General features: G+C 41.1%; 1 protein-coding gene and 1 long non-coding RNA gene across 3 annotated transcripts in view; one reads left to right on the forward strand and one right to left on the reverse strand.

The window, feature by feature from the left end:
• Nucleotides 1-2,965: 2,965 nt before the first annotated feature.
• On the reverse strand, nt 2,966-5,692 carry LOC144301017 (uncharacterized). The gene is made up of 2 exons (XR_013367747.1): nt 5,566-5,692; nt 2,966-4,528 (listed from the first exon to the last, which is right to left on the reverse strand). It is a non-coding gene; the product is annotated as an uncharacterized LOC144301017 (long non-coding RNA).
• Nucleotides 5,693-5,983: 291 nt separating this feature from the next.
• MCMBP (minichromosome maintenance complex binding protein) overlaps nt 5,984-15,405 on the forward strand; it is a 49,759-nt gene continuing 40,337 nt past the window's right edge. For both annotated transcript variants that reach the window (XM_077877424.1, XM_077877425.1), the window contains exon 1: nt 5,984-6,134. In XM_077877424.1, the coding sequence (XP_077733550.1) occupies nt 6,077-6,134 (58 nt within the window). In that variant the 5' untranslated portion in view covers nt 5,984-6,076. The remainder of the gene's footprint in view (nt 6,135-15,405) is intronic.

Genomic DNA, 15,405 nt, shown 5'->3' on the forward strand with positions numbered 1-15,405 from the left:
AAGTATTTCCCGAATCTATAGTGTTTCCTGGCCTCAGCTTTGCCCTTGGGGAGATTTCTCATTGTCCTTGATCTTCCATGGCCATATCTCAAGTGGCATTGGGAAGCATGTCCTCTTTGGGGGCTGTACAGCTTTGGTAGCCCACTTTCTGCTCATACGAGCGTGGGGCTTGAGACTTGCTTTAAAGCTTGACCAGCTGCAGAGTCTTTCAGGCCAAGCTCCTGGCATCTTATTCCTGATGGTTCAACATTCTTTACTTCCTTGTCTGACCTGAGCTCTTTTTCTGTCAACCTAATAAGTGTGGGAGGGAAAGCTACATCCTTAATCTGAACTTTGCCACAAGACTAGATTCTTTAGCTCACCTGGGAGATATTAAAAGACCCTTGAAAATGCATTTGAGCAAGATTCTTACCTCCTCTGATCTGAATACTGAAGGCCCCGATTTCTCCTGTGCTGCCTAATCTGGTAGCACTGGCCATCTGTGGCTATTGAGCACTGGACATGGAGCTGTCCAAATTGAGATGTGCTGTAAGTGTAAAATACACACCAGACTTAAAGAATTAGTTTAAAAAAAAGAATGTAAAATATCCATTAAAGATCTTCATATTGATTATTCAAATTATAATATTTTGGATATGTTGGATTTAACATACTATTAAAATTAATGTTATCTGGGGGCACCTGGGTGGCTCAGCTGGTTAAGCATCTGACTCTTGGTTTAGGCTCAGGTCATGATCTCAGGGTCATGAAATTGAGCCCCACATCAGGGTCCATGTTCAGTGTGGAATCTGCTTGAGTTTCTCTCTCTCTCTCTCTCTCTCTCTCTCCCCCTCTCAGTCCCTCCACCTTCTCTCTTTCAATTAAATAAAATCTTTTTGAAAATTAATGTTCCTTGTTTCTTTTTTACTTTTTTAATCATTTTATTGAGGTACAATTTACATGATAAATTGTATGAACTGTAAATGTATAATTCTATGAGTTTTGACAAAACTATATATCAGTGTAGAATAATTCCATCACCCTAGAATATTCCCTGTGTTCCTCTTTCCAGCCAATTTATAACTTCATAAGTTCTACTCCCAGCCCTATTCAACCACTGATCTACTTTCTATTTTTACATTTTGCATTCGTCTTTTTGTTTTGTTTTTGTTTTTTGGTGGTACTATTTTTATTTAAGTTCAATTAATTAATATATAATGTATTACTAGTTTCATAAAGGTAGAGGCCAGTGATTTATCAGTCTTACATAATACTCAGAGCTCATTACATCACATACCCTCCTTTATGTCCATCATCCAATTACCCCAGCCCCCCACCTCCCCATATTCAACTTTAGTAAGTTTCATATAAATGTAATCATATAGTGCCTGCCTATATTTTGTACCTGCCTTCTTTTGATCAATATAATGTTTTTGAGGTTTCATCTATGTTATGTGAATCATAGGTTATTATTTTTTCCTTTTTAAGTAATGTTTTATTGTATGGCTATAATGCAATTTATTCATTCGTTGGTGGACATTTGGGTTGTTTCACGTTTGGGGCTATCATTATTAAAGGTGCAATGAACATGTGTGTAAAAATCATCATGTAGACATTGTTTTCACTTCACTTAGGAGTAGAATTGCTGGATCTGGGGATCCCTGGGTGACTCAGCGGTTTAGAGTCTGCCTTTGGCCCAGGACATGATCCTGGAGTCCTGGGATCGAGTCCCATGTCGGGCTTCCAGCATGGAGCCTGCTTTTCCCTCTGCCTGTGTCTCTGCCTCTCTCTCTCTCTCTCTCTCTCTCTCTATGTCTATCATAAATAAATAAATAAATCTTAAAAAAAAAAAGAATTGCTGGATCTTATAGTCAAGTATTTTTAACTTTGTAAGAAATTGCCACTTTCTTTCTTTTTTTCCAGATTTATTTTATTTATTTTAGAGAAAGAGAATGAGCAGGAAGGGGAAGGAGAGGGAGAGAATCTCAAGCAGGCTCCGCACTGAGTACAGACTCCACACAGGGCTTGATCCCATGACCCTGAGATCATGACCTAAGCTGAGACCAAGATTTGGACACTTAACTGACTGCACCACCTAGATGCCCCTCTTTTTTTTTTTTTTTTTTTTTTAGATTTATTTATTTAGACCGTGTGGTGGGGAGAGGAGCAGAGGGAGAGGGAGAGAGAGAATGCAATGCTCAAATGAAAATCCAACCTGTGTTTAACACAGAGTCATTCTAGTCATCACCATTCCATCCATAATAAAGAAGGAAAAAACATATCTGGACCAAAAATTTTCTCATAAGAAAGAAATTTAAGTGGAAGTTCCAGACATCTTATTTGCTCTTAGTACTTTGTTAAGAACCTAATCACACAGCCTCAACTAACTGTAAAGACAGCTGGGAAATGTAGTCCCTAGTTGGGCAACCAGCCTCAGCAATACCTCTGAAAGTAGGAAATGCAGTTCTTCCGTAGGCAATCTGTCTATAGGTATGGAAGAAGGAGGGAACAGATTTTTTTCAAAGTCTCAATGAAAACATGAAAGGAAAGAGAATCCTTTAGGATAATGTGGTAGGAGACCCTAGGAAGACAGTTTAATACCAGAGGTAGAGGGCAGACTAGAAGTCCAGACTGGAACAGGTCCTAAAAGCTCAGGAAAAGATATCCAAACACCAATAAAAATAAATTTATATAAAAAAAATTATCCAAGAAAATATGTCTAAACACCTAGAGAGGAAATTTAGGCAACTGATGGAAAACGTGCATTATCCATTCGGCAACCATTTATTGTGCGCCTATGTTGTGCTAGGCACTGTTCTAGGTGCTAGAAAATAAAACTGTATAGATACCCAAAATCATTGCTTCAAGGATCTTAGAATGTAGGGGAAATTCTTGTGCAGCTGGGGTCTAATTAATAACAAGTATGTAGAAAACTAGCGAATGTTTAAAAATGTTACCCCACTCTGAAGTCAATTACATTTAACTCTTTCAGTTGATTCTTTCAGTATTTATTTCTAAATTAACATGATTACATTCCCACTTCTGAAGTTTTCCCTGTTTGCATTATGTGTTGACTTCCTAGATGAACAATGAAGATTTTGCCCCTTTTGATCTTTGTCTTCATCATATATATGAAGCCTTTACCCCCAACCTCTCACTAAAGTTAAATTATAATGTTGGTTAGATCAACATTCAAATTTTAACATTATTATGATTATATGAACACTATTAGTAGCCAAGTCATATAATGAATTATCATTATTTTAATTTTTCTTTATAAGCTTTGTTTTCCTAGGCTTGGAACACTCTTCTCACATACTTTCTGCCTAGTTAACTCTTAGGTATCTTTTCAAGTCCTAATTAAATGTCATATTTTAGGGAAGCCCTCAAGGATCCTTTTCCTTTACCAAAGGTAAAGGGATTACTTAATGCCCTCCTTAACAATTCAAGCTTGGAGTGGGGGCAGAAGTGCTGTTACTGGTGGTGGGGGAAAAATCATGCCATAGCGATGTACTCTTTGGACCCTGCTGTGGCCTCTTACATTTTCATAACTACTTATTAGTAGTATCAAATGCGTTCCTACAGAAAAATTAAATGTTACAGTCATTCATATTATAAAATAATGACATTTTTAGAGCATCACAGTGTCTCGTTAAGTATATCTGAGTAATCATCTAAAACTGAAGTGTCCCTAGTCACTGCTGACTTGGTATCCAATTGCAATTCATATAAAGCAAATCTTAGATTATTATGACTTAAAAGCAGACATTTTCATGTCTGCATACATTTAATTTGCATGTGACAGGTCCTGAAGCTAAAATATGGGATTTCTCCATTTAATACCAGGGATATGGCAACCCTCTCTGCTAAACAAATAAATAAATGAATGAAGTGGTAGTAGTGCCCTGGATTTGAAACTCAATTTTCTCAGCTCACGCAAACTCACAGGAGCCAGATGTATAATCCAGTATGTTAATTAATTAGTTCACAATGAGAAGTACAAATTATACCCCCCCCACACCTTTGCCCAAAGTCAGGCTTGCAACTTAAATTCAGTTTTTGTTCTTGGGCTCCCCACTTTCCAGATTCCATTCAGACCATCCTTCTGTTAACAAGCGCTATATTTGGCTGCTGATACCGCAGTTTTCCCAGGTACATTCCAGGCCTCGGAGGAACATGCTAGTTCATGGCTGAACTTGGATATTTTCCAAATATCCATACTAAAAGGTTACTCTTAGATTTGATCTTTTGTGTGTGCTGATGCCACTTCATTCTGAGGGTATCTCGATACAGGCACGTTGTTCTACTATGCTTTATTGCACTTCACAGATGTTGCATTTTTGTCTGTTTTTACAGATTGAAAGTTTGTAGGAATACCATTCAAAGCAAGTCTATTGACAGTATTCTTCCAAAAGCATTTGCTCACTGGGTATCTCCGTGACAGATTTTATAATTCTCGTGGTATTTCAAACATTTTCATTAGTGCTGTATTTGTGATGAAGATCCATGATGGGTGATTATGATTTGCTGAAAGTTCAGATGACAGCATCTTTAAAAAAAAATGTATTTATTTGGGGGAGAGGAGCGGAGGGAGAGGGAGAATATCTCAAGCAGACTCCCTGCTCAGCCCTGAGCTGGATATGGGGCTCCATCTAATGACCTTGAGATCATGAGCTGAGCTGAAATCAAGATGATGCTCAAAAGGGAACACCTGGGTGGCTCAGTGGTTGAGCGTCTGCTTTCAATCAGGACCTGATCCCGAGGTCCAGGATCAAGTCCTGCATCAGGCTCCTTGTGGGGAGCCTGTCCCCCCTCTCTTTCTCTCTGTCTCTCATGAATAAATAAATACTTTTTTTAAAAAGATGATGCTTAAAAGACTGAGTCACCCAGGTGCCCCCAGATGATAGCATCTTTTAAGCAATAAACTATTTTAAAATTAATGTACTTTTTAAAAAAGACACAATGCTATGGCACACTTAATGGGCTACAGTACCGCACACACATAAAAAAAAAATCGTTATCTGTACTGGGAACCCCCAAAATTCATTTGATTCATTTTACTCTGATTTTCACTTTATTGCGGTGGTGTAGTTAAGGAGCAGCATCTCTAAGGTATGCCTGCCTGTACACACCTTCTGCAGGAACCTGCCAGCCTCCAGGCAGAGGCCGACCAGGTACGGTTCCAGTCATGAGCTTGCCTCCTAATTAGGAACTGGTCCCTCTACCCTCCTGCTGGAGTTGACAGCAAAGGTCGCTTGGGATTTTTCAGAGTGCCCTCATGTGAATGTCTACCTCCGCCAGTGGGGTAAGACTTTATGCAACTGAAGGAAAGCCCCTGCATGGGTTTCAGGCAGGGCTCCAGAGAAGGGAGTAACACAAAAACAAAAAGCAGCACCAAGACGAGGTGGGTGGGCCCCAAGGGCCGTTTCACCCATTCATTTCGCCCAGAGAGGACCTCGAGGTGTCCTTGGGCTTGTGCTTTTTCAGGTTGCTGCGGCCTCCGACCTGGGCAAGGCGCTTACTTGAATTAATAAATCAGACACAGGCAGTGCCCCCCCCCCCCCCCCCCCCCCCCCGCCTTCCCACCTGCACGGCGTGATCGGAGGCAACGCGCCTCCCTCCGGCCCCGACGCCAGGCTCCCTCCCCGACGCCCCGGGTGCCCTTCCTTTTGCCCGTGTCCAAGATGGCGGCCGGGGCGTCGCCGCCGCGTCGCGGCCCCGCCCCGCCCGGCCCCGCCCCGCCCCCGCCCCCGCGCGAGCCGGCCCGCCCCTCCTCCCGCCCGCGGGGCCGCGCCGCGCGCTCCCGCCGCCCCTCCCCGCTCGAGCTCCACCCAGGTCGCAGGCAGCGCGGTCGGCGGCGCCTATTTCCCGCCATTGTGCGAAGTGGAGGCTGGGGGCCCGCACGCGCCTCCTGCCCGCGGCCCGCGGCTCCTCGCAGTCGCCGCCGCGGCCGTGGTTCCCCGAGGCGCGGGCAGGCCGGGCGGCGCGCGCCCCGAGGCTCGCGGTGCGTGGGCGGGCGGCGGGCGGCCGAGCCCCCGAGGAGGAGCCGCCGCGGCGCGGGACGCCGGGCCGCGCCGCCCCGGCCGCCGTCGGCGAGATGCCCTGTGGGGAGGATTGGCTCAGCCACCCGCTCGGGATCGTGCAAGGCTTCTTCGGTGAGTGGCGGCGCCGGGGGCGGGCCGGGCGGCCGCCGAGTTGCCCGAGCCCGGGGCCCGGCCGCACGCGGGGCTCCCCGAAGGCTCTCGCGGCCGGCGGGCCTGCGCGGGCGGCGCCGAGGCTCCCACCTGCCCGATTCGCGGCTCGCGGGCGGCCGGGTTGGGTGACGCGGCGAGGAGCCGGCGGTGGCGGTGAGCGCCGGCCTGGCTCCCGTCGGCGGCGCCCCGGGGCGGGGGGGGGCGTGCTCCGTGCTCCGTGCTCCGTGCCCCGCGCCCCGCGCCCCGCAGCTCGCGCAGGGGGCGCTCCTGACCCCCTCGGGGACCCGCCGGCACCGCGCGGGGAGCAGCGCCCTGCCTGCGGGGAGCCTGCAGGATATTTCAAAACTTCCGGTGTGTCGGGGGAGCGCTCGCTCGCCGCCCGAAGTTGGCTCTAACTACTCTATTACACGCATCCTCCCTTTTCGAGAGAAGATTGGGCGCCGGGGCCCAATTTTTCGTTTTCCTCTTAGGATGACTTTAGAACCCGCCGGGTGGCATCCCGTCTGCCTGCTCCCGGGCCGGAGCTCTGGCAAGAAATGTTGGAGCTGCCCCAGAAGGAGGTCCCTACGTAGAAAAGAGCAGAAGACGCCGCAGACAAGCTTATTATTGGTACATTTTAGTTGCAGTTGATTTTGCAAGTGGTACTTGGCTGCTGAGCGTCCTTGAGGGAACGATTTATGTAGGCTCTGTGTGCGGGGCAGCTGGTCCTTTTGGGCCTCTCCCTCCTCCTCTCTCGCACTCAGGAGCGAGCGGTGCGAGGCAAAGCCGAGATCGCTTAGGTTGCAGCACCTGCAGCGAACTTAGCTCCTGGTGGGAGTGGCCCTAGTTCGGCTGGAGCACCGCGGGGCTTTGGCGAGAAGGCTTCAGGGGAAGCCAGATAGTCCAGCAGCTAAAAACCGGTGGCGTTAAACAGAAGTATTTCTTGCAGGACGGACTCAGCAGTGCTTTGTTCGTTTTCCCTATAATTTGAACTGGTTTAGTTTTCTGGTTTCCCAAGCCAAAACTAGAAGCAGCAAATTAGAAGGCCTGGGGAGGCATCCGGAGGGTAGTCGGTGAACATGGAACGACCTGCTAAAGAAGAAATCTAGAACTGTGTGTGTGTATACATGTTTTTAAAAAGGTCCCCTCCCCCCCCCCCAAAAAAAATCACTATATCCATTGGGTGCTTTGAGGAAGGGGCATGTGTCCTTTTTTTTTTTTTTTTTTTTAAGATTTTATTTATTTATTCATGAGAATACACAGAGAGGCAGAGACATAGGAGGAGGGAGAAGCAGGTTCCACGCGGGACTCAATCCCGGGAGCCCAGGATGGCGACCTGGGCCAAAGGCAGGCGTTAAACCGCTGAGCCACCCAGGGATCCCCACATGTATACTTTCTACTAAATCCTAGTAACTGATGTTCACAGTGAATACTGAAACCCATAATCGATGTCCCAAATAAGGGCCCTTGAAATGTGAAGATTAAACTGCACGGTTGGTGGGTGTAGATGCATAGGTACTTTTTAGGGAAAGCCCATCAAAAGTAAAAAGTTTTTGCGCTTAAGGGTGAGGTTCCAGTTATGGCTATTTAGAAAATTTATATAGCACATATAATAATAGCGCAAATAGCACCTACTGTAGTCTGGATGAGTGAATGAGATAATTTCATATTTGATGTAGTTTTGAAAGTATTTGTTAGACTTTCGTGTCTCAAGTGTATGATCCCGGGGGGCACATCTTGTTATAGGACAGAAAGGACGCATTTAGATATAAAATACTGGCTTTATAGTATTTTGTATAAATTTTGTAAATTGTTGCGGGCACCTGGACCTTGTTGATGGGTTTCCCCACAGAATGTCTTAATTTCCCATATTGGTTGTGTCTTTTGAAAGGGAAGAAAATAACACGGCTCTATGGTCTTTTCTTTTTTTTTTTTTGTAGAAGCTGTTCTAAATATTTTTATTTTTATTATTTTTTAAAGATTTTAATTTATTTATTCATGAGAGACACACAGAGAGAGAGGCAGAGACACAGGCAGAGGGAGAAGCAGGCTGCATGCAGAGAGCCCGATATGGGACTCGAACCCGGGACTCCAGGATTACGCCCTGGGCCGAAGGCAGCGCTAAACCGCTGAGCCACCCGGGCTGCCCTAAATGTTTTTATTGTATATTTTTATCATTGTGAACATGTTGGAAATCTTTATAATAGCATTACAGATAAGTTTCTGTGAGAAGTAATTTAGGTGTTAAACTTGTAGACTCTTTTTGGTCTTGTAGTAAATTGTTTTAAATTGATTTTTCACCCAGATAGAGAGATGTCTGTTGTGGTTTATGAGGCTTTGGCTCCACCATACCTAGCTCTCCAACCTCATCACCACATTCCCCCTCCAACTGAACCCTCTTTCAGTTCTTTGATTTTGAACCTTGCCTCTAGGCCTTTTGCAGCAGCTGTTTCCTTTGCCTGGTTTCCTCCTCCTCATTCTACTTGCACTTTCCTGGCTAACTCTTACTCTTATTTTGAGAATGTAAGTTAGGTACCCCCTGCTTTGATTACTACAGGATTTTATATGTCCTGAAACTTAACGTGTTAAAACTAAAACTGCAGGTTACTTTACCAGTAAAAGTGGGTTTATTGGGAAATAATAGAGTATTGCAATTCGGGACAAGCAAGCTATGGCAAACCACAGACAAGTCCCATAAACAAAGGAGAGGAACTTTGTTTTAAGAGAAGGAGGAAGTTAGGATGGATTATTTTGAAGGACAGCCAGCCCATTGGAGGGAAGTAGGAGTTGAGGGTGATGCTGTTTCTCAGTGGCTTAGTTGCAGAGATTGTAGACTCTTGTCAGAGATGCAGTATACACTTCTCCCTGTAGTGGCCTGTAATTGATGGTTTCCTTTTGAAGGTACTTCTGTACATTTCTTCTTGTAATTGACATAGGGTTGTGCAGCTCAGGGTTCCAGCCTCCCCTTCTAGCATACCAGGTAAACTTTAGCTGAGATTTCCCTTTATTAATTTTCACATATGAAAGAGGCAAGTTGTTGAACTTGATTCTTGAGTTCCTTTGCTACATTTTTACTCAGGGAATTCAGGGCCCTTTCTTACTCACCAGTATATCCTCATTGCCTGGAATACACCTTGTACATTGAAAATGTTCAGGGAACGTGTGCTGAAAGAGGCAGTGGGAAGACTAATCAGTTAAAAACAGTGTGAATTGGGATGGTTACTGTGATCACAAGTCTTAGACTTAGGACAGTTCTGGTGGACCTCCTATTAATAATTCAGAGAATTCATGATCCTACCAGGTAGGAGTTACTTTCACATGCAAGTCCTAATTCTTCTTCATTCAGATAAGAAACTTTGAAATTCTGCGAGTGGCCAATAATTACTGCAGGGGTGATAATTCATCTTTGTGAATCATTCCGTATTTTGATTTTGTATCTGCCATATTACAGTGGTTCATATGTAAATTTTTTCCTGTAAGCCTTCAGAAAATATCTTTAATGCTTCACTTGGAGTTTCTGAAAGATCTTATGTACAGGACATTGAGATCCAAAGGTTTAAATTATGATTTAGAAATACTTCAGTTCAGCATATCTTTGTTGGGCTCTGTGATGGCATAGTGAAAAGGTAGGAGTGTATATCGACTTTGTTTCTTTCACTGTTTGCTCTTTAGCTTGTTTGTTAGGTCAAGATCATTATTAGTTATATTCAAGGCACTTTGGTTGTATCTAACAACTAGAACTAGACTAGCTCACAAAAAAGCAGTGGTATGTGGAGGAGGGCAGAGAGAAGTATTTGATCACTAGCATTTTAGAGAATTCAAAGCAATAAAGTTGACTAAAAGTCTGCTTTTTTATTGTCCCCATGATTTTTTTTTCTTAAAGATTTTATTTATTTATTCATGAGAGACAGAAAGAGAGAGAGGCAGACACAGGAAGAGGGAGAAGCAGGCTCCATGCAGGTAGCCTGACGTGGGACTCGATCCCAGGTCTCCAGGATTACGCCCTGGGCTAAAGGCAGTGATAAACTGCTGAGCCACGCGCCCTGCCCCATGATTCTTTTTTAAAAAAAGTATTAGAGCGTGCACGAGAGAGAAAGCATGAGCAGGGTGAGGGGAAGAGGTGAGGGAGTAGTAGACTCCCCACTGAACAGGGAGCTGGATGTGGGACTCGATTCTGGGACTCCAGGATCATGACCTGAGCTGAAGGCAGAAGCTTAACCAATCGAGCCACCCAAGTGCCCCTGTCACCATGATTCTAGGCAAATAATCCATCCCCTTTGATTTGTACCCACCTTAGATCTTTCCTACCATCCTGATCTTGGTAGGCCGCTGAGAAAAAGTATTTGTTATAAGTTCGGTCTCAGGACCCTGAGATCACAAGTCGAACTAAAATCAAGAGTCGGACCATTTAACTGACTGGTTTACCCAGGTGTCCTTGAGTGCCTTTATTTTTACAAGTTTTTTGTTTTTGTTTTTTTTTTTTTTGAGATATACCTCACATAACATGAAATTAACCATTTAGAAATGTATAGTTCACTATCATTTGCATCACCCAAAAAGAAATTCTGTACCTTTTAGCAATCCTTCCAATTGCCCCCTCCTCCATTCCCTGGCAATCAGTCTACTTCTGTTTTTGATTTACCTCTTCTGGACATTCATGTAAATGGAATAAAAATGTGGACTTCTATGTCTGGCTTTTCACTTAGCATAATATTTTCAAGATTCGACCATGTAGTTTATATCAGCACTGTATTCCTTTTTATGATTGAAAATAATATTCCATTGCATGGATATATCCTATTTTGTTTATCCGTTCATTCATGGATTGACCCTTGGGTTTCCACTTTTTGGTTATTGTGAATGTTGCTGCTGTAAACATCCATGTGGAAATTTTTGTGTAAATATATGTTTTCAGGTCTCTTGGTAATACCTAGGAATAGGTTTGCTGGGTCATATGATAATTTTATATTTAATTTTTTGAGGAACTGCCAAACTTGTCCAAAGTGGCTGCACCATTTTAAATTTTCACCAGCAATGTGTGAGGTTTCCAGTTTTTACATCTAACACTTGTTATTTTCTGTTGTTTTATTAGTTATAACCATCCTAGTGGGTGTGAAGTGGTAACTCCTTGTGATTTTAATTTGCATTTCCTAATAATTAATGATAATAGCATCTTTTAATATGCATCTTGGCCGTTTGTATATCTTCTCTGGAGAAATGTTATTGAAATCCTTTGCAGATTTTTTTTTTCTTTGCAGATTTTTTAATTGTACTTTTGTCATTGAGATAGGAGTTCTTTGTATATTCTGCATACTAGACTTATCAGATATATATGATTTGCAAATATTTTTTACCATTTTGTGGATTGTCTTCACTTGATAGTGTCTTTGGATGTAAGTTTTTCATTTTTTTGTGCATAATTCACTAATTTGTGTAAAGGAAAAGAAAGGAGAAACTTTCATAGCACTTGTATAAGTTTTCAATTTTCATAAAGTCCAATTTATCTCATTTCCCTTTAGTTACTATATTTAAGAACCCATTGTGTAATGCCAGGCCATAAAAACTTATACCTATGTTCTACGAGTTTTATAGCTTTATATTTAGGTCTTTGATTCATTTTGAATTAATTTTTGTATAAAGTATTTAGTAGGGATCCAAATTCATTCTTTGGCATGTGGATATCCAGTTGTCTGGCCAAAAGAACAATTTGGTTTTGGTTTATTTTTTTATCTTTACCAGTTTATTATAAAGGATATTATAAAGTATACAGATGAACAGCCAAATGAAGAGGTACACAGGGTGAGATCTGGAATGGTACCTCATACTTCTGTCTCCAGGGCACTGGGGTGTGTTAGCTACCTCCCAACAGTGAATGCATTCACCAACCTGGGGGTTCCTGCTCTATTTGTTGAAAATCTCTCCCCCGCTGAATGGTTTTGGCACCTTTGTCAAAAAATCACTGGAGCATAGGTGTGTAACTTTATTTCTGAACTCTCAATTCCATTCTATGGTCTATGTGTTTTTCCTTATATCACTACCATGTTGGCTTGATTGCTATAGCTTTGCAGTAAGTTTTTCAGTCAAGAAATTTGCGCCTTCAACTTTCTTCCTTTTTGGTATAGTTTTGCCTTTTCAGAGTCCCTTACATTTTTCATAGAAATTTAGAATCAGATCACCCATTTCTGCAAAAAGACAGCATTTTGGTAGAGATTACATTGAATCTGTAGTTTTTTTGATAATAGAGTATAATTAAGATTACAGACTCTAGAGCCAGACTGTTTAACTTCAGGCCCATACCCTGGGTATTTGGCTCCCTGGATCATTTTTTTAAATACCTCCCTTCTTTTTACTATGGAAGTATTTTCAGTAAAGAAAGAACAAACTGCAAAGACACAAGTTAAGCATTTACCAAATTGTGCCACTTATACGAATGTATTTTCTTGACTCGTTCTTTAGTTATAAAGCAAATAACTGAGAAGAATACATTTCAGTATTAAATCTGTTTAAATTCAGTGAAATATTTAATGTATGAGCTAAAAATTTGCACTTATACCTCTCATTTCACACTGTTTTATATATTAAATACAACTAAACACTCCCAGGTTATCTCATAGAAGTTTAGGACCAGTTTTGTTCCTTCATCTTTTCAATCACTGTGTTGTTCATTTAAAACCTGTTGTATGCATGTGGGACTCTAGAGTGCTACCCAAGGGTTGGTGGACACTAACTGCCCCTAAGCAAGTTTGTACTATTCTGGACCACTTAGAGATGGTCCAAACACTGTCCAAACAGATGCACTTAGTTGAGATTTTGTTGGGGAAAACTGACATCTTGACAATACTGAGTCTTTCTATCCATGAATGTGGAATATTTCTCCATTTATATGGTTCTTTAATTTCTTTCATCAGAGTTTTATAGTTTTCCTCATATAGATATTATACATATTTTGTGAGACTTATACGCAGGAATTTCTTTTGGAGGGATGCTAATGTGAATGGTATTGTGTTTTTAATTTCAAATTCCACTTATTCATGATAGCGTGTAGGAACATGATTGACTTGTGTATATTAACCTTGGATTTTGCAGTCTTGCTATAATTGCTTATTAGTTCCAAGAGGGTTTTTTGTGGATTCTTTTGGGTTTTCTATGTAGAAACATGTCCTTTGTGAATGGACACTTTTATTTTTTCCTTCTCTATCAGTATACCTTTTATTTCCCTTTTTTGTCTTCTTGCATTAGTTATGACTTCTAGTACAGTGTTGGAAAGGGATGATGAGAGGGACATCCATGCCTTGTTCCTATCTCAGTGGGAAGCTTCTGGTTTTTCACTTATTTTTAATTCTTCAATTGCTTTCCTTTTGAATATAAAGGCATATTCTAAAAATTACTTCTTCCCTCCAGCAACTTTAGATACTATTTCAGGGTTTCCATTTCATAAGATGAGGAAATTAGTGTCTGTACAGCCCTCTACTGCTTCTGTCCAATTTGTATTCATCACTGTGTATTACCAAAGTTTATGATATTTTAGTGCTTTATCTGATTGTATTATAAGGTCAAAAACCAGTGAATAGCATTTACATTATTATGATTATATAATTGCTTTCCCTGTAGGACCTGCTAGTGTGTTTGGACCAGTAGTGAAGGAAGTATAATTATGTCATTAACTTATTTTGCTTTAAGGACAGTGTTTCAAGAGGCAAGGTCAAATATTTCTCTTACACTCCAAAGTTTACTCTCAAGCCATAATTTATAACTTTTCATCAGAAAATAGGTTTTACACTTTACAAAATACCTTATTTTTATCCCCCAACGTGGTTATGTTTTTTCTTTAATCTTTCAATGTCCTAGATCACACTCATAGATTTTCTGATAATTATTTTTGTTTTATTGGGATAAAAGGAATTTATTCTGATTTCTTTCGAATACTCCACTGTATTAACAGTTTATATAGGATCTTTGTGTCTTTATCTTTTGTCAACTTGGCTTCAAAGTGTGAAATTATCTGGACTTGGGACTTCATGAGATTGAAAGAAGGATCAGAAGCAGTTTCTCTCCTATCGATATTAGGTGTACAGTGTTCCTTGACCAAATTGTGGTAACAATAAGAACTCTGCCAGTCTTGTGGCAGTTTTGGCAATTTATTTTCTTTCAAAATTTATCCATTTCACTTGAATTTTTAATGTTTATAATCATAATATTTCACAGTTTTTAATATTTCTGTTATCTGTATCACATTTCTCTTTTTTCATTTTGTTCTTCTATGCCTATAAATATTTGTTCCTTTTAGTAATGTGTTGGGTTTTTTTTTGTTTTTTTTTTTGTTTTTTTTTTTTTACTTTTTTTTATGATTTCATTTATTAGAGCATGAGTGGGAGGAGGTGCAGAGGAGAAACAGATACTCTGCTGAACAGGAGCCAGCCAGGGGCTTGATCCCTGGACTCTGAGATCATGACCTGAGCCACCCAGGTGCCCCTTGTGCTCTGTTTGTATCTTGTTTTTATTTGTAAGATTTTATTCTTTCTTTGGATTTTCTTCTGAGCAGGCTTGCCAGAAAACTTGTCCATCTTAATATTAATGATTTGTATTCTCCATTTCATTGATTTTTGCCCTTTATTATTTTTTACTCTTTGGAGTTGCTCTATGCTCTTTTTCTTCTTAAATTGAATACTAATAAGCTCATCCATTTCCATTCTTTCTTGGTACTTGATAAATTTATTTGAATCTATAACTTTTTCTCTGAATGTCATGTTAGCAACCCATATACATTAAACTTTGTACCTTTCTTGTTATCTGTCTGGGAGAATTCCAGAATTACCCCTATCAATTCTTCTTAAGCTAAGGGTTATTTATTAGTGTGGGCTTCTTTGTTTTAAAAAATTATTATAGACATAAGGATGATTATATGTTAAGCTTTCCTTTTGTGGTGAGTTCTTATCTTGTCACATTTTGGACAGAGAACATACACCTGGCATCTATTGAGGTTTCCTCTGTAACTAGTACATAGAACTTTTTGTGAATGTCACATGTACTGAAGCTGTACTTTGGATATTTATATTTATTGGAGAGCTTATTATTGTCTTCATACCTGCTGTATGCTTTTGTGTTTTATGCTTGATTTATGTTTCTGAGAGGGCTATCTATGTTAAATAAAAGTCTCTAATTGAGATTTCTGTTTAGTTTTTCCTGTTAATTCTGAAAGGTGTTGCTTTATGCATTTTGAGGCTATGCGGTCAGGTGCATATGTATTTTCTTG

The sequence above is a fragment of the Canis aureus genome, chromosome 29 (genome assembly GCF_053574225.1).
Source record: "Canis aureus isolate CA01 chromosome 29, VMU_Caureus_v.1.0, whole genome shotgun sequence".
Taxonomy (NCBI): Eukaryota; Metazoa; Chordata; class Mammalia; order Carnivora; family Canidae; genus Canis; species Canis aureus.